We start from the raw sequence: 19,566 nt of genomic DNA, 5'->3' as shown, positions 1-19,566 counted from the left end.
ACAATAGCAATGAAAAGAGAAGAACAATGGAGAAAGAGAAAGTGTATAGAATGATGAAGGAGAAGAAGAATATAAATTCTGCAGAGTTTCTCTCTGCCCACAAACTGTGGAAACTTGTTATTCACTTTGCAACTGCAAAATACTGTGAATACAATGTGTTGTGAATACTCTATTCACCTCTATATGAAAATAAGGGTTACTCCCTCTATTTATAGATATAGGTTAACTTGGACCTCAAGGCAAAACCCAAAACTTTAAAAATCCAAAATAGTTAACACTATTTAACACAATAGGTGGTTGAACACTTCCTTACTCTATCGAACAACCTGCTTTGACACAAGGAATTATAATTCAACATGATCAACCCATCATTCATTTATACTTGAAAATTAGTGTGTTTATAGGTGTTTTTCACATTTAAGATTGAATGTTTATAGGTGTTTTTCACATTTAAGATTGGATGTTTATAGGTGTTTTTCACATTTAAGATTGGATAAAACGCATCCTTATAGGAGATTGGAATTATGACATTAATATCAATCCATTGCATATAGATGAGTGTTGTGATTAGAATATGAAAATATTGGCATGTTGTGCAACAATGCAACCAATGTACATAAATGAACTTATTACGGTTACTGAACAAAACAAAATAAATTACTATCGAAATAAAATAAAATAATTTTTTTCCGGCCATTATGCAGGCTTTCTATATCTGTTTTGCTGCCTTGCACTAAAACCAAAATAATTTTAATATGTTTTCTTTTTCAACAAACAAAACAATTACTATCTAAATAAATTTATAATGATAGTAAAAACAAAAACATCTTAATTCTAAAAACGGACGAATTAGAGTGTGCAAACTAATCATATTTTTTCTGTGTTAAAAGCATCTTCTCAAGTTGTTTTGTTTGGATCCGCTGAGATAGAAAAAATGGGTGCCAAACGTCAACAAGAGGGAGAGTATATTGTTAGAGAATCATGCGGTTGTTGGCCTATAAAAAGGGAGTATTGCATTGTCATTCTCCTCAGGCAAACACACACAAATCCCATTTCGCAGAGATCAACAAAAAGCTGCAACCATGTTGGTTGAACTTGCACTTGCTTTGTTGGTGATTGCTCTATTTATACACTTGCGTCCAACACCAACCGCTAAATCAAAGGCACTTCGCCACCTTCCTAATCCACCAAGTCCTAAACCTCGTCTTCCTTTCCTTGGTCATCTTCATCTTTTGGATAATCCTCTTCTTCATCATTCTCTCATCCGTCTTGGAGAACGTTATGGCCCTTTGTACTCTCTTTACTTCGGCTCCATGCCCACCATTGTTGTATCCACTCCCGATCTCTTCAAACTCTTCCTTCAAACTCATGAAGCTTCTTCCTTCAACACAAGGTTTCAAACCTCTGCTATCAGACGGTTAACCTATGATAACTCCGTTGCTATGGTTCCCTATGGACCTTACTGGAAGTTCATTAGAAAACTCATTATGAATGATCTCCTTAACGCCACCACCATCAACAAGTTGAGACCCTTGAGGACTCGAGAAATCCGCAAGGTTCTTAAGGTTATGGCCCATAGCGCTGAAACTCAAGAGCCACTTAATGTCACTGAGGAACTTCTCAAGTGGACAAACAACACAATCTCTACAATGATGTTGGGTGAGGCTGAAGAAGTTAGAGATATTGCTCGTGATGTTCTTAAGATCTTTGGGGAATACAGTCTTACCGACTTCATTTGGCCTTTGAATAAGTTAAAGCTTGGGAACTATGAGAAGAGAATTGACGACATTTTCAATAAATATGATCCTATCATTGAAAAAGTTATCAAGAAACGACAAGAGATTGTAAATAAAAGAAAAGAGAGAAATGGAGAAATCGAAGAAGGTGAACAAAGTGTAGTTTTTCTTGATACTTTGCTTGAATTTGCTCAAGATGAGACAATGGAGATCAAAATTACAAAGGAACAAATCAAGGGTCTTGTTGTGGTGAGTTTCTTTTTCTTCTAGTTGCTTTGTTTTTATATTTTAGATAATACTATAAGATTGTATTTCTCTCTATTATATGCAGGATTTCTTCTCTGCTGGGACAGACTCCACAGCTGTGGCAACAGAATGGACTTTGGCAGAGCTTATCAACAATCCGAGGGTATTGAAGAAAGCTCAAGAGGAGATTGATTCTGTTGTGGGAAAAGATAGACTTGTTGACGAGTCAGATGTTCAGAATCTTCCTTACATAAGAGCCATGGTTAAGGAGTCATTCCGCATGCACCCACCACTACCTGTGTTCAAGAGAAAATGTAGTCAAGAATGTGAGATCAACGGATATGTGATCCCTGAGGGAGCATTGATACTTTTCAATATATGGGCAGTGGGAAGAGACCCTAAATATTGGAAAAGTCCATTAGAGTTCCGTCCCGAGAGGTTCTTAGAAAATGGTGTTGGTGAAGGTGAAGGAGGTTCAGTTGATCTGAGGGGTCAGCATTTCCAACTTTTACCGTTTGGGTCAGGAAGGAGGATGTGTCCAGGAGTCAATTTGGCTACTGCTGGAATGGCTACACTGCTTGCATCTATTATCCAATGCTTTGATCTACAGGTGCCAGGTCCACATGGAGAAATATTGAAAGGTGGTGATATTAAGGTTAGCATGAAAGAGAGAGCTGGTCTCACGGTTCCAAGAGCACAAAATCTCATATGTGTTCCCCTTGCAAGAGTAGATGTTGCAGCTAAACTACTTTCCTCTTAAAACATATACATGATGCTAAGGAGTCATGTCTGATGTTTTTATGTTGTAATATTATTTTCAATGACATATCAATGATAACAATAAACCCCACACACTATACATATATCTCAACTAGAATCCTTTTAGTATTACAAGACTTATGGCGGGTGAGATGATGGGTCTGATGCACATTATTTTTAATCATACGAGTTTCATGCACTAAACACCTGTTTTCTTCAACATGCATTATGACTCTCTCTCCACCATGCATTAGACAATTTCATGGTTAACTGAATTTTCTTTCATGTTGTATCCACTGATTGCCTTGCATTCTTCTTCTCTTATACATTTCCCATTTTGAACTTGTACATCCCAGGTAGGTCATCCCGGTATGGGGTTTAACACAAGGGTATCTCGTCTCTACCCTGATTAGTGAAGCCCTTTAGTCGACCTGGGGCGGGAAATCATCGTGTCCGAATACACCTTTATAAGCAATTAAAATATGGCATGTTTTTCTTATGTCCCCAAATCATACAACCTACAAACATCAGTGATGATCATTAATGGGTATTCAAATTGTCTAAACCTCATTCATCAATGTATGGTTTATATAAAAAAGTATAGCTCTAAAGAAGACTCAAGTCAAATACATAAAAGGCACCCACTGTGACTATCTTGTGGTCATGTCTGACCAAGTTCAGAGGAGTTATCCAATTGGTGTTCTTTACAGGAACATTTGACGGCGAACGTTGGGTCTAAGTAAAACTTTCCCAAACCACACAAAATTGTGAGTGGACGCACTCGCCACCCCTACTGGACCAGAACTAGCAGCAGCAACCAAGAATAAGTAACTGCCATGGAAGAACTAATCGTTGTCATAGAGAACCTGCGTCAGCAAAACGAACTGTTGCAAAACATCGTTCACACCCTTCAACAAAATCAACAACGTATCCAACCGGATGATGAGGATTCGGAAGACCCAATCGACACTCAACCAATATCAGAGGAGATTCGAAATGACCAGGTTACACATAATTTCAAGCCACCACTGCTCGCCACGTTTAACGGTAAACACGATCCACAAGAGCATATTTTGATGGTCAACACCCAAATGACAATCATCAGGGCAATAGATTCACTTAAGTGTAAGTTCATGACGGGTATCTTGAAAGAAGCCATCCTACGTTGGTACACGAGTCTTTCCCATTTTTCAGTGACTAGTAATCAGGACATGGAAAGAAAGACGATACACAAGTTTTTCACCAACAAGCATCACAAAGTGTCTACCACCAACCGTTTAACATCCGCCTGGACCCGGGAGAATCTCTCCGAGAATACCTGGCTCGATTCAATGACGAAATAACAAAGGTGTCCCATCCTATCATACTCTAACTTTGTCTTAAGAATTTTTCATCTCTTTAGCTTTAGGCAGATAGAGATCCTTTAAGATTGACACCATTTATAATTAATTTCTCCTTTGTCACATTTCATACCTTAAATCATCTTCACATACCATTCCATTTTTATCATTATAAAATCAATTCATTCTTCTCCTTGTACCCTTTATTTTTGGGGTTTTGTATGTAAGTTTACCTTACTTGTATGCATATTTATTGATCATGGTTGTTGTATACCATCTTTTATACAAATCTTTTTCAATGTTATCTTTGATTTCAATATTTATCTTAATGAGTTTGAATTGCTATAGACATATACGGTTCGAACTCGATCTAAGATGAACATCTATTAGATTCTAAACTCTAGACATGGATTTAGGTATAATATCCACAGTGAGTATCTAATCTTAATGCTTCGTATTATTTTATAGGCTGAGAGATCGTCGATTAGACAATACGTTAGAACTCTCATCAGTGTTGCAGACATGGACATTGATGTGAGAGATACATAATGATATTGATAAGTGTTTTAGGTTGTTTACAACTGATCGATAGGTTTAAGTATTTGATGGGAGGATGAAATTCAATTCCTGACGAGTTCTCTCGACTCAGAAGAATACATTTATTTTTGTTCATATGTTTTATTTCTTTTCTGCATTTTACTTTCAAACCTTTCAAACCCAATCTTAGTGACGTAGAGACCGTTGAACGACATTCTTTCCCTCACACTGATCCCTGTGGAGATGATAAAACCCCGAATATTTTCAAACTTAATTTTTGCTTATCGCTTTACTGCATTCAACAAAATGGCGTCGTTGTCGGAGATTGGTGTTTTGATATTGATCGCATTGCAATAGTTTCTATGTTTTTAAGCTCTGTATATACTTTTTTTATTTTTTATATTAACTTGTTTATATTGTATACTTGTAGAAATACTAGTAAATGAACTTTTCTATTTTGTGTCAATGCTTACTTTGTATATATGATTGTATAGTTGTATAAATATTTGTATAGTAACTTGTCCACTTTGTATATATGTGTTTTGATTTTGTTTTCCATATTTATATAGAATTATTTTTCATACTTGTTTATATTTGTGTTCTATACTTATTCACACTTGTTTTTCATAGAAATTTGTACGTATGTGTTTCTATAGCATTTGTGTAAATTGTTTGTATATATTTGTTTTCCATTATGTTTGTTTAAACGATGTATATATTTTGTTCTCATAACATTTGTTTAAGTGTTTGGTTAGGACACTTTCTTTAGGTTTGCACTTGAGACGAAGCATCAGTGTGTCAAAGAGGAGGTTACTAACCAAAACACAATAAAGGTGTCGAGCTAACGACGTAAAACAAGCGCTTATAGGAGACACCCAACGGTTTTTTATTTTGTATAGTTTTCATTTAGTATTATATAGTATAGTGTGATATTGGATGAATTATATGATAGGAAGAGATAATTTTGAAAAACCAAGTTTGCCTGTTCGCGCTTAGCGCGCACAGAGGACGCTTAACGCACCCTGCTGTATGATGAAAAGTCTCTCATTTTCCATCCATTTTCACCAATTTTGGTCTTTGTGTTTCGTGTTTAGTTAGTTTTAATTTAATTTTGTTAGCTTATTAGAATAAATTTTGTGTTTGTCGTAAGTTTTGTTTTTGCTTAGCTTGAGGATGTATTGTGTGATTGTTCAATTTTGATTGTTTCAACAAGGAAGTATTATGGTAGTGTGAACAGTTTAAAGAAAGTTGCATTGTCGCGGTTTGTGTTTATTTTTTTTATAGAACTTAAAATGCTTATGAACCTTAGGCTTTGTATAACTTACATGTCATTTATTCTTTTGCAGTTTTTGTTCAATTTTGAATCACTTTAGTTCATAACCAATGTGAGGAACCTTTCTATTGTTTACTAAATTTCATGGAGACCAACATTCTTGTTTAACTCGTTTTAATTATGTTTAATCTTTCATTTGTGTTTATTTGTATGATAGCACTAAAATGATCAAGGCATTTTGTTGATTTTGAGCACAACCACTTGACCAAATAGTCAATTTACCTTGTAAGTGAGCGAGCATTTGTTCACCCCTTTGAACCTTATGTTAGAATCCATGTTGTTGTTGAGCTTATTTTCGTATGGATTATAATATTTTTCTTGAACCATAACCATGATTTGTGGTTGAACTTTTACCATTGCCTTAAAGGTTGGGAGCATTCACATTGCATAATTGGTTGTATTTAAGTTGGGGAGAAGAAAGGTTTGTTGCTAAGAGGTTGAGAAAAAGAAAAAGATTGAAAAGGAAAGAAATAAATGAAAAAATAAAACAAAAAGAAAAGAAAATCAAAAAGGAAAAAGGAAAAAGACTTGAAAAAGGAAAAAGACTTGAAAAAGAAAAAAAATAGAATAGCATTGTGCTAATAAGTTGTGTTGATTGGTGTAGCAATTTGGAAAAGAGAAAAGGGTGAAGGAAATTCGTGAATACTTGAGAAAATGAGAAGTGATCATTCTCATTGGATTATGCAAAGTTTTTGTTTTATTTACCTTGAGAAGAACAATTATTTGTTATCCAAGCCACATTACAATCCTTTAAAGTCCTTGTGATTTTTGCTTTTATACTTTTAATATGAGTTTTTTTATATGAATGCATAATTTGAATTTATGTTAGCAAGATTGTTGTGTGTGACTTTGTCCCTCATATTTGTTTTTCATCCCTTGATGAATTTGTGTGTTAGGTGTGATTCATTGTTGAACATGTATTGCTTTTGGGTGTTCGACATGTGTTTTGTACTTATAATTTATTTTATAGCCATTGTGTTGTTGTAGTTTAATGGTAAGCATTGTCTTGCGTGTACTTTTGATATTTGTACCATACATTTGTTTCCATTTGTAAAGACTTGTTGATCATGATTTCTTGATAATTGTTTTTGTTTCTTTGAGTTGATTGATTCTTGTTTGAGGACAAAAAAGTCTAAGTTAGGGAGAGTTTGATGAGTGATAAGTTGTTGATATTTTGAGTGTGAAATAATTAGCACTCATCGACTTAATTCATTTGTTTTTCATTAATAATCCTCAGTTTTGTGAACATTGTGTATAATTTACGTATTAGTGTAAATATTATGTTATTATGTAATTATCATTGAGTTTGATTATTTTTATCTCATTTTTGTAGGTATTCAAGCAATTATATTTTGTCATTGTAATATAAAGCATTGAATAATCTTTCCAACGCTTCTAACCGTGCATAAATCGGAGTTTTGGTTCTCAAGTTATGGAAAAAATAAGATTATGATTTTTCGCATTGCAGCAGAGCGCGCTTAGCGGGATCTGCTACCACTAAGCGCGATTTCACTTTCCAGCATACTATATTTTCACATTTTTTTCATTCTATGGTCATGGTTTTGGTATTTTTTCTCCCACTCCATCACCAACATTTTTTCCGAGTAGATAGGCTTAGAAACAACATTAGAGATTGCATTTTGATGCTCCATAGTTGAATCTGCATCAATCGGCATTGACAAATCGAGAGATTCCTCTTCATCTTCATTCTTCTCTTTGTACCCTTTATTGTTGGGGTTTTGTATGTAAGTTTACCTTGTTTGTATGTATATTTAATGATCATGGTTGTTGTATACAATCTCTTATACAAATCTTTTTCGATGTTATCTTTGATTTCAATATTTATCTTAAAGGGTTTTGATTGCTATAGACATATACGGTTCAAAATCGATCTAAGATGAACATCTATTCGATTCTAAACTCTAGACATGGATTTATGTATAATATTCATAGTGGGTATCTAATGTTAATGCTCCGTATTGCTTTATAGGCTGAGAGATCGTCAATTAGATAATACGGTAGAACTCTCGTCGGTGTTGCAGACATGGACATTGATGTGAGAGATACATGATGATATTGATAAGTGTTTTAGATTGTGTACAACTGATCAATAGTTTTAAGTATTTGATGGGAGTATGAAAATCAATTCCTGATGAGTGCTCTCGACTCCGAAGAATGCATTTATTTTTGTTCATATGTTTTTCATTTTACTTTCAAACCATTCAAACCCAATCTTAGAGACGTAGACTCTGTTGATCGACATTCTTTCCTTTGAACCAATCCGTGTGGAAACGATTAAACCCAGAATTCTTCTAAACTTAATTTTTTCTTGTCGCTTTACTGCATTTAATAAAACCCCATGGCAAACATTATTGCCTCATGGCGAACACCATGAGTGAAATATATGCAGAACGTGGGGTTTAAGATCCATCGCGAACGCCATGGCCTCATGGGAAACACCATAAGTTTAGAAACCTGGTCCTTTGACTTTTCTTGCTTGCGAGGTATCGCCCATGGTTGCCACATCATGGCAAGCGTCATGGTGAACTCCATGAGTATAAATCTTGGTATTTTCTCCAATTTTTGTCGTTTTCGTCCCGATTTATCGCACGAATGCTCCTATCTGGAAAATACCTAAAACAAACACAATATACCATCATAACTCCATAAAAAGGAGACAAAATAAACTAAAATGTCATGTGCGTTGAGTCAGAAACGTGATGTGTTTCGTGGTTATCAAACTTTCTCATACTTGAACCTTCGTTTATCCTTAAGCAAGTTGCTTGCTTACATGATTTTTTTTTGAAAACGCAGCATTATAGTGTAAAGACTTAAAAAACCATAGCACTCAAATACTCATACGTGGCTACAAAATCCATTTTGGCCAAAATTAACTTGATAGGTACTAATTGTTCACCAAGGATATCGTAAAAACACAATTCCATATTTTACGGTCAAAAGTCTCCCTCCTATGCAAACTAATCTGAATCATGATATTATGCCTAAACCTAACTCATTCATCCCCTTTTTCATCCTATTTAATTCTAGTGCAATCATATTAAGCATGTTATCCTTTCACACTCATAGTAGGAAAGTTTGTTAGTGACTATGATCTGGTTTGATCAATCTGCACATTTTGGCTTTATTCATTATTAACTATAAGGATAAGATACTGTTGGGCTAATGATCGGGTGATGGTCACCTAACTTAGAAAGAACATTCCCTTTTATTCATTTATATTTTAAGAGCGTGATCATTCACTTATTTGCATCAACTTACCTATGTAAAGTATGCTTAGGATGGTGTTGACTGCTTACATAAACTACTCAAGGATTACTAGAGAACAAAAACTCAAGGTTATGGACATAATAGGTATTCAAATTGATCTCTATATTTGGGAGGCTTGAGGCGTTGGGACGATACCAATTTTGCAATAACTTTCCCATGTCTCCCCAATCTAACCTATATTTCATTTGCATCCTATATACTTTCTAATCATGTTATCAATTTCAAGTCTTATAAAAAAATTGGTATGGCTCAAGAAACTGGGAAATTCAATAAATAAAAAGAAACCACGCATAAAGACTCAACAACACATGCATTGACTCAACTAACATAATAATCAAACTAGAAAGCGATAAAATCCTAATTAACATGAATAAACTAGAAAACGGTAAATCTAACTAGAAAATAATAAAAGGAAAACAATAAAGTTCGCCCTCCACACCTGAACCGAACATTGTCCTCAATGTTTCGATAAAAATAGGAAAAGAAAAAAGAACCTGGATGAGAGAGCTCAATGTCGGCCACGACCTCGGCCACGACCTCGGCCTCGACCTCTGGGTTGTCCGTAGTGGAGAGGTGGATGAGGCATACCCATACCACACATATAATGTAATGTATCCTCGATTAGCTTGTCACAGTAATGCTGGTTTTGGAACTCTCTGGAATCTCTTTCTTTTAGCCCTCCCATCAACCCCTGCAGCTGGTCAGGAAGGCATGATATCATGCTCTGGTTCTGCCCCTGGGCATCTTGTAAATGCCCTTGTAGTTGCTGAATCTATTCTACCATGGCAGCCTGTGATGTTTGTATCTGCTGCATGTGATATGTCATGGTGGTCTATGATACTCGAAGGTGATGTACATGATCCATCAGGGAAGCCTGACAAAGGAGCAGGGTGGTATTCAGGTTCGAGAGGGGTTTGTGGTGGTGCTGGTTCCTCTCCCTGACCTTCCAATTGGTACATCCAGTTATCACGGTTGTGGACACTTGTTTGTTCATGGTTCTGGAGGACAAAATAGTGGACAACTTCATTGTTAATCTGTAGCTGGAATTCATTAGGCGTCTTAACTCTTACTAATTGTCGGTTCAGGAAGTGGTCAATATCTAGCAGTGTAGGACCTCCTAGAGGTACTAGATGTGCCACTTGGTTACGGAGTCCTATAGCTAAGGCTATGAAGGTGACAATTCCATCAACAAAAATATCTCCTCTTGTCAAATTTGCTACAACGTCCAGATTGGCAAGCAGGAAGGCTGCAAAATTGATAGGGTAGGATTGGAAAACATTGAACATGATAAATAGTTCTTCCTTACTGACGATGTTAGTGTTATCACTCTTTCCAAAGAAGGTTTGTGCTAAAACCATATGAGAATACCTAATAGTTGGGTTATGAATGGGAGTTTATTTTGCATGGTGATGCTACCCTAGAAATTAGCAAGCTCATTTTTGCATGAAGATGTCACTGGGCACCTCAGTGAAGGTATTAGGTCCAATCTGAAATCCTAATAAGTCGCCTATCTTAGTATGGTTAAATTGATAATCATGCCCAGACAGCCTAAAGACGGTCTTACCCCTATATATGCCCACTCTTCCATGTGGATAGTAATGAAAGGAACTAAGAAACTCGAGATAAAGGTTTTGATAGGTGGGGTGTCTTGCAACTGAGAACTGGTCCCAACCAATTTGATTGAACATATATATGAGGCTGTCACGTAGGCCTAATGAAGCTAGGGATTGGAAATCAGGGTACCTAGTCAGAGACATAATTCTCTATGATAAGTCTTCAAAGCACCTCCTCTGAGTGCCATTGTTGAAAATGATCCTCTGGTTGTAGACTTGTTGCATTCTCGAATAATTGTTAGTGGAAAAATGTTATGGAGAATGAAGGTGACCTGAAAGTGAAACATGAAAAATGTCAGTGATACTCAACAAAGTTTTATTTACCGCTTATTTTATTGGGGAAAAGGGAATTGAAAAGAAATATATGGGTTGCCTTCCACGCAACGCTTTGTTTTACATCGTTAAATCAACGTGTTTTACATTAATTCTTCGGGTAGACTAGCAGGTGGCTTATGTAGTTTTAAACTAGCATAGTAATTTATTTCCTCTTCACTATGGTATTGTTGGAGCCTTTGCCTATTCTTTATGAACGACCTAGTTATTTTACTCCATATTTAAATTGTACCAGATTGCATTACTTTTGTTACTTCAAATTGCCCCGACCATCGGGAATGAAGCTTCCATGGGAAGAGTCTTAATATGGAATTGAAAAGAAGTACTAGTTCCCCTTATGGGAATTCTCTCCTAGTGATTCTCTTGTCGTGCCATTTCGTGGTCATTTCCTTATAGATTTGGGCATTTTCAAAAGCATAAAGCCTTAACTTTTCTAATTCATGTAGGTCTAAGATTTATTTTCTGCCACCAGCTTTAAAGTCCATATTTAGGGTCTTAACAACCTAATAGGCTTTGTGTTCAAGCTTAATTGGATGATGATATGATTTTTTGTACACAAGTTTGATCGGTGTAGTTCCTATAGGTGTTTTGTAGGATGTCCTATAGCCCCATAGTACTTCTTGAAGCTTTGTTGAACAATCTTTTCTAGAAGTAGCAATTGTTTTCTCTAATATATTCTAATCTCTCTGTTGGATATTTCTACGTGGCCCCTAATTTGTGGATGGTAAGGGGTAGCTATTTGGTGTCACACTCCATACTATTTTTAAAAAAAATCAAATATTCTAGATATGTAGTGAAATCCACCGTCACTTATGACTAGTCTTGGAACATAGAATCTAGGAAAAATATTGTTTTTAAATATTTTAATCACTACTCGTGCATCATTGGTAGGAGAGGTGATGGCCTTTATCCATTTAAATACATAATTTGTTGCCACAATTATGTACTTGTTTCCCATTGAGAATGGAAATGGACCCATGAAATCAATCCCCAAAACATCAAAGACTTCCACATCTAAAATATTTTTCAATGAACATTTCATCTCGTCGGGAAATGTTTTTGGTGTGTTGACAACGGTCACATCTGACGACCATAGCATGGACATTACGCCATATGTTGGGCCAATAAAGGTCTACTTGGAGAATTTTTGTGCATGTATTCGATGTACTTTCATTCCCCCCATAGGGAGAGGTGTGGAAATGGGTTATAATGCTTTCAATCTCCTCCTCATGAACACAGCAACAGTAAATATTGTCGGCTCGTCTTTTGAAAATGAGGGGTTCATCCAAATAGAATTATTTCAGATCATGAAGGAACTTCTTCTTCTGTTGGTAAGTCATATATGGAGGTAGGACTCTGACTGCTAGGTAGTTTACGAAGTCAACATACCATGGAATTGTAGTTTGTGCTAAGGCGACTTCTTCTTCTGTTCTATTTTTAATGTTGGAGCTACCTTTCTCAAAATAATCAGTGAGGTAAGCATAACTAGGTTCTTCGGTTCCAACTAATGCTACTAGTTTATCATAGGGAAAATCATCATAAATGGGCACATGTTCAGGCTTAATATTATCTAGTCTAGACAGGTGGTCAACTACCACGTTTTTTGTTCCCTTTTTATCTCGGATTTCTAGGTTAAATTCCCGCAATAGTAGGATCCATTGAAGTAACTTTGGCTTCACATCTTTCTTGCTCAATAGATTCCTTATAGTTGCATGATTCGTGTAGATAATGATTTTAGCTCCTACCAAGTAAGAAAGAAATATATCAACTGTGAACACTACAACTATGAGCTCATTTTCAATTGTAACATATTTTGTTTGAGCTCTATCTAAGTTTCTTCTTGAATAATATATGACATGTAATTTTTTATCTTTTCGTTGTCCTAAGACATTGCCTACTACATAGTCGCTCGCATCGCACATGATCTCGAATGGTTGATTCCAATCAGGAGGTTGCATACTAGGTGCAGAGATCAAGGCGTGTTTAAGGAGTTGAAATAATTCAAGGAAATTTTTGTCAAAGATAAACTCATAGTCTTTCATCAAGAGACCAGTTATGGGTTTTGTGATTTTAGAGAAATCCTTAACAAAATGTTGGTAGAAACCAGTGTGCCCAAGAAAACTCCTAACTTCTCTAACAGTGTTAGGTGGTTGAAGGTTCTCTATAACTTCAATCTTAGCTTTGTCAACCTAGATTCCCCTTTCAGACACTATATGTCCTAGGACTATGCCCTCTTTCACCATGAAGTGGCATTTCTCCCAATTAAGCACTAAGTTGACTTTCATGCACCTTTCTAGTACTTTTTCTAAGTTAGCAAGGCATGCTTTGAAACATGATCTGCATATGGAAAAGTCATCTATGAATACTTCCATAATATCATCTAGGAAGTCTGAAAATATTTCCATCATACATCTTTGGAAAGTTGCAGGTACATTACATAGTGCAAACGAAATTCGACGATATGCGAATGTGCCATTGGGGAAAGTGAAGGTATCCTTATCCTGGTCATCAAGATGGATTTGGATTTGTAAAAGTCATGAATATCCGTCTAAGTAGCAAAAATATAAGTGCCTATCCAAACACTCAAGCATCTCGTTAATGAAAGGAATGGGAAATGGTCTTTTCTGGTAGCTTTGTTTAATTTGCTATAGTCAATACACATTCTTCACCCTGTCTCCAAACGCTTAGCTAAAGATTCATCTTTTTCATTCTTAACTATTGTTACTTCTCCTTTCTTTGGTACTACATGTACTGGGCTAACCCGTTGACTATCTGATATTAGATAGATTATTTGAGCTTCAAGCAACTTTAATACTTCCTTTTTAACTACCTCACTTATAATATATTAATCCTCATATGATGTTCTCTATAGATTTTAAAGTCCTCATTGAGCATAATTCTATACATGAACACAAAAGGGATAATCTCTTTTAAATCAGAGATGTTGTAGCCTAAAGTTCTAGGGTACTTCCTTTACACAAATAAGAGTTTCTTAGTTTCTTCTCTATCAAGATCAATATTAACTATAATTGGACAATCAAGTTGCTCATCTAGAAACTCATATCTCAGGTTTTTGGGTAGTTCCTTAAGTTCTACTGATGGTTACTTTGGGCTAGGCATAGGATTAGGAGTAAGTGCAAGACATTCTCTTAGGCTATCCTCTACATATCGGCGATAATATGCAACCTCATCTTCCTCTACTATGTCAGTGGCTGGAAGTTTAACTAACTTTGTAGTCGGCGGTGTTTCTGATGTAGGATCTTTTATGCATTCATCCATAATGTCTATAAAACAACAAGTATCATCAATAACTGGAGCCTTCATAAATTGGGAAAGAATAAAATCAATTTTCTGCTCACCAACTTCAAAGGTTAGTTTCCCTCGTTTCACATCTATGATCGCACATGATGTGGCTAAGAAGGTTCTTCTTAAGATGATAGGGATGTTTGAGTCCTCCTTTATGTCCATCACTATAAAGTCTATAAGAATGTAAAATTGTCCAATGTGCATTGGAATGTTTTCCAATATACCTATGGGGTACTTAACAGAACGATCGGCTAACTGGAGGGATATTCTTGTAGGCCTCAAGTCTCCTAAGTTCATTTTTTCACAGATCGAGAGGGGCATTAAGCTAACACTAGCTCATAGGTCACAAAGTTCCTTGTCAATGACAAGTATTTAAGGGTATGGTATTGGTGGCTTATAAGATGATGGAGGAATGTATGGCTTATCTTTCTCAACAGTTTCTTTGGTTATGGTCGTCTCCTCATTATCAACTATTGGTTTTCCTACTTAGCTCTTATCAGTCACTTTCTCTGGTTTTCTCTCAACTTTCCTATACATTGTAGGGTCTAAAACTCTTGGATTGAAGGGTCCATCTAGTTTTGTCCCAGTTCGTAGTATGATGGAATTAGCATGTCCCATTCGTATTGGGTTAAGGTTTGTCATACCCCAATTTTGTCCGGGCATTTTAAATTTTTATAAATTCGATTTAATTTTCAGTTTACATCATATGTACATCATAATATGCATTTTATCATTAATAATACCTGAAATATCAGTCAGGATAAACTTATTAAAAATACAAACAAATCGGTTGAATCTTTTCTCAAGTACGGCCAAAATCAGCAGATAAAAAGTTTCGAAATTAAAATTGCCGACGTCAGTATTATTAATCTACGGTTCACGTAGTTTAACCTGGTGAGCTCGTTGTATTTTTCAGCGGCTGTTTCAGTTGCATTTTGGTCTGCCTGAACCTTTTAACCGATGAAAATTTATTTCAACATTTGAAGAAACGCTGTATTTTTTCAATAAGTATATTTTGTGCTGATCATTTTAATGTGTCTGATTTAATTTTTCGAGCAAATTTTCATCCGACTCCTATTTATAATCGGTCCTTTTATTTCTTTGTTCTAGTATCCAAATTAGAGTTTGTTTTATTATTATTATTATTTAAATAAAATTACTGTTTAGGAATTTTTAATAAATATTTTAGCATTGGATTCCTATTGTTTTTCATAGCTAGCACATCTCCAACGGTACTGAAAATCTTCTCTAAGATTTCCTCACCCACACACGTTTTCTTGACCCGTTGCTCTCTCTCCAATTTCATTCAGTACTCACTATATCTCTCTTCTCATGCCACCTACCATAGACTCTCTCTCTCACCAACACCCATCATTGAATACACTTTCACTCACTATTCCTGGGGGAATCCCACACGCTCACCGCAACACCCCCTCCGCGCTCCACAACCTCCTGGCAAACGCACCAAAATCACCACCGAACAAACCCCATCACGCCTTTCTTCACTCTCCCTCCGGAAAACCATAATACAACCCCACACCAACATCTCATTTACGATTTCCGTCACCGAGAACCCTCTCCGTCCGACGACACTTCAATCGCAACGAGATCCACCGTCGCTCAATATAACTCACCGCCGTGTCCTAACCACCTTCCAACAAACCAACGACCTCCTCCGTACAAAACAACAAAACATTTCAGATCCGGTCATAAATCTTCAAGCTTGCCGTGAGATCAAGAGTTGCACAACAACTCTAAGCTCATCACACTTTCGACGCCTACAACCGTTTAACATCACAGTAACAATTTGTGCGGCATTTTCTTTGATATCATACTGATTGCCATAGTCATTACTTTAATTTCATTTCGATTGCGACATATTTATGCTCGATTTTGTTTGCTATTCGAATGTTGTAAATCATGTTAAATGTATAGTTGTGGTATTTATCCGCTATTTCGTCTTGATTGCCTATATAGTCGGTTTGAGTACGACTTTGGTTGCACTGTTATTTTACTGATTTCAGATTGTGTTTGGGTTTGTGAGTCATTATACGAAGTGGTTGCTGCTAGCGACACTACGATGACTTTGGGTTTATTGTTTAAAGTTATCATAATTTATGAGCATTGCCCATAGTGACCTTACTGGTATTTATTTTAATCATGATCAGTTTATTTGCTTTTTGGTAAGTGTTCTTTTTTTTTTCTCTCTCTCTCTCTCTCTCTGTTATAAGTAAAGTATTGGTTTACTATAACGTTCAAGATGTGTATGCTTGTTGTCCTCTATGCAGCTGTGCAAACCATACCATGATTAAATGGGCATATTAAATTCCATATTGATTTATATTGGAGCCGGTTAGTGTTAGCTATGGCAGGTTTATGGCGTGTTTAAATGTCGTTATTTCCTTGTTGTCTTGTTAAAATGGTGATATCACTTTCCATAGTGCCACTTTGTTGGGAGGTTACGTACATGGGAGTTTGACTCTTAATACCTCTTTTCATGGGTTGTTCTACTTATTATGATATATTATAGTGATGAAAGTAATTTTGTTGAGTGTGTTGGGATTGGATTAAAATTGTGTGTTTTTGGCAAATTGGCATAATATATGTTATAATTGGTCGTTGTCATGCCGTTGGATTTTCATTGCATTTAAAATCAATTTCTTTTATCCACGGATTCGGTAAATTCATGCCGATATACCGTCAAAGTTGCAATAAATCAATTGTACATTTCACCGCATTTTGATCCACATACGACATTCCAATTCCATTGTCGTCATGTATAAACCAGTTTGAGCACACCGACTCAATTCGATTATTTCATATTTTTTATATTATCATTTATTTCTCTTTTTTTAAAAAAATCAATTAATTAAAGTTTTGATTAAATTAGGATGATTTTGTTAATTAATTTTAATTAACTTAATTATTTGATTGTACTAATTTTAAAATCAAATAATTTTGATAATTAATTATAATTACCTTAGTTAGACGATTTAATTAAAGTTTAATCAAACAACTTTGCTAATAAAAAATGGACCGACTTATCTCATCATCAACCCAAACCAATTTCAAAAAATACAAATCACACAATTCTCGATTCAAATGTCGAGCCCATTTTCAAACACCTTTGTAAGTCGATCGCTTGTAAAAGCATCACCATCAATCTCACATGGCTTACTCTTGAGCCTTCTTACAATGAGACCTATTCGGTTTAATTGATCGATTAGATGAATCATTCACTAAAATAAAATCCATTTTATTCATAAACACAAAATTAAAACCTCGATCCGACACCGAATATTCTTTATAAAAGTTAAATTAAAATACTTAATCACATTTAAAACAACACTTCAATTGAAAATGAAAAGGGGGATGGCTTTGAGTTTTCAACTCCTCTCCTCGATTATTTGAATACGAGTTTTCTTACTCGGTTAGTCAAATAGTCGTCCTTTCTAATCCATTTAAGCACAAACAAATCAAATCCTTTTATAACAAGAAACCAAAAGGGAGATAACTTTGAGTCTTCAATTTTTTCTCCTCGACTATTTGAATACAAGTTCTCTTACTTGGTTAGTCAAATAATTGTCATTCCTATACCAACTTCCAAACTCCGATTAAATCGAAATATTTTCACAATAGGCTAAATGAAAAGGGAGTTGACTTTGAATTTTCAACTTCACTCCTCAATTGTTTGAATACGAGTTCTCTTACTCGGTTAGTCGAACAATTGTCATTTTTTACCAACTCATACTTAATCAAATCATTTTCATAACGAACTATACGAAAAGGGAGATGGTCTTGAGTCTTCAATTCCTCTTCTTAAATGCTTGGATATGAGTTGTCTTACTCAGTCATTCAATTATTTGTCGTTCATGCTAAAATACATCAACCATATGCAAACTTATTTTTGTAATCACTCAGATGAAAAAAGAAAGCGGTCTAGAGTCTTATATTCCCTTTCCCGATTATTAGGATACGAGTTGTCTTACTCGATTATTCGAGTATTCGTCATCCATTTAAAACACCTTAATTATTATCAAATCCTTTCTATAATTAAGGATGAAAAAGAAAGTGGTCTAGAGTCTTCTATTCCCTTTCCCGGTTGTTAGGATACGAGTTGTCTTACTCGACTATCCGAGTAATCGTCATCCAACCAAAAACATCTCAACCAATCGAAACATTCGACATATTAATCCAACTTGCCACCCCCGTGTGATTGAAACTCTTTTAAAAAAACACTATTTAATCCTTTCTAATGCGCACAACAAACTAATGCTTAAGCCTCCGCCGAGAGTAGACAAGTCAATGTTTAGCCTTTAGGATGCGACTTAAACAGTCGTTCGATAAAAGACACCAACCAACCGTAGTTCCCCGAACTACGAATGCTCTGATTTCCTTATTATACCATAAGGATACGTAGGCAGGAGATTGTTGTATCTTCACGAGCACACTAATAAAAAACCTCCCCTTTCCCTTTCTGAGGTTCTCATCCATTTCCATAATTTTATAACCTAAAGATAACAAACAAACATAAATTAACGCTCGAAACGTACATTAGAGCTAAAAGGTTCCCGTTGAATACAACAGACGTAAGGGGTGCTAACACCTTCCCCTCACGTAATCCACTCCCGAACCCGAATATGGTTGCGACGACCATTATTCCATTTCCTAAAGGTTTTATCGATATTTTCCTATCCCCTCATTGGGATAAATAAAGTTCGGTGGCGACTCTGTTCGAACACTATTTTTCCGCGACCATCGCGAGGAATCGTATTTTTCGAGATGCGACAAGGTTGGCTTAGAAATGTGCCAACGGTAGCAGCAGTAGCCGCTTGTTGCTGGGATACTTGAGAGATTTGCGTCTTAAGAATCTTGTTGTGTGTGGCCATGGCGTCAACCTTGTCCGCCAATTGTTTCACCAACTTGTTTGTGTGAACATTTTGATTCATGAATTATTTATTTTACTGGGTCTAAGTTATGATGAAGTTCTCCATCATTAATTCCAAATTTGATTTTCTAGGAGCGGAAGGAGAGGCAGTGGCTCCCTTTTGGAAACCTGGAGGTGTTGTTGTTGG

At 35.8% G+C, this 19,566-nt stretch overlaps 1 protein-coding gene across 1 annotated transcript; it reads left to right on the top strand.

The window, feature by feature from the left end:
* The first annotated feature begins 1,037 nt into the window (after window positions 1–1,037).
* LOC127108029 (2-hydroxyisoflavanone synthase) lies at window positions 1,038–2,839 on the top strand. The gene is made up of 2 exons (XM_051045391.1): window positions 1,038–1,985; window positions 2,068–2,839. The coding sequence occupies exons 1-2, from the start codon at window positions 1,083–1,085 to the stop codon at window positions 2,740–2,742; spliced, it is 1,578 nt and encodes a 525-aa protein (XP_050901348.1). The 5' UTR covers window positions 1,038–1,082; the 3' UTR covers window positions 2,743–2,839.
* Window positions 2,840–19,566: the final 16,727 nt, after the last annotated feature.

Source organism: Lathyrus oleraceus, chromosome 7, assembly GCF_024323335.1.
Source record: "Lathyrus oleraceus cultivar Zhongwan6 chromosome 7, CAAS_Psat_ZW6_1.0, whole genome shotgun sequence".
Classification (NCBI taxonomy): Eukaryota; Viridiplantae; Streptophyta; class Magnoliopsida; order Fabales; family Fabaceae; genus Lathyrus; species Lathyrus oleraceus.
This window is presented reverse-complemented; position numbering and strand designations above follow the sequence as displayed.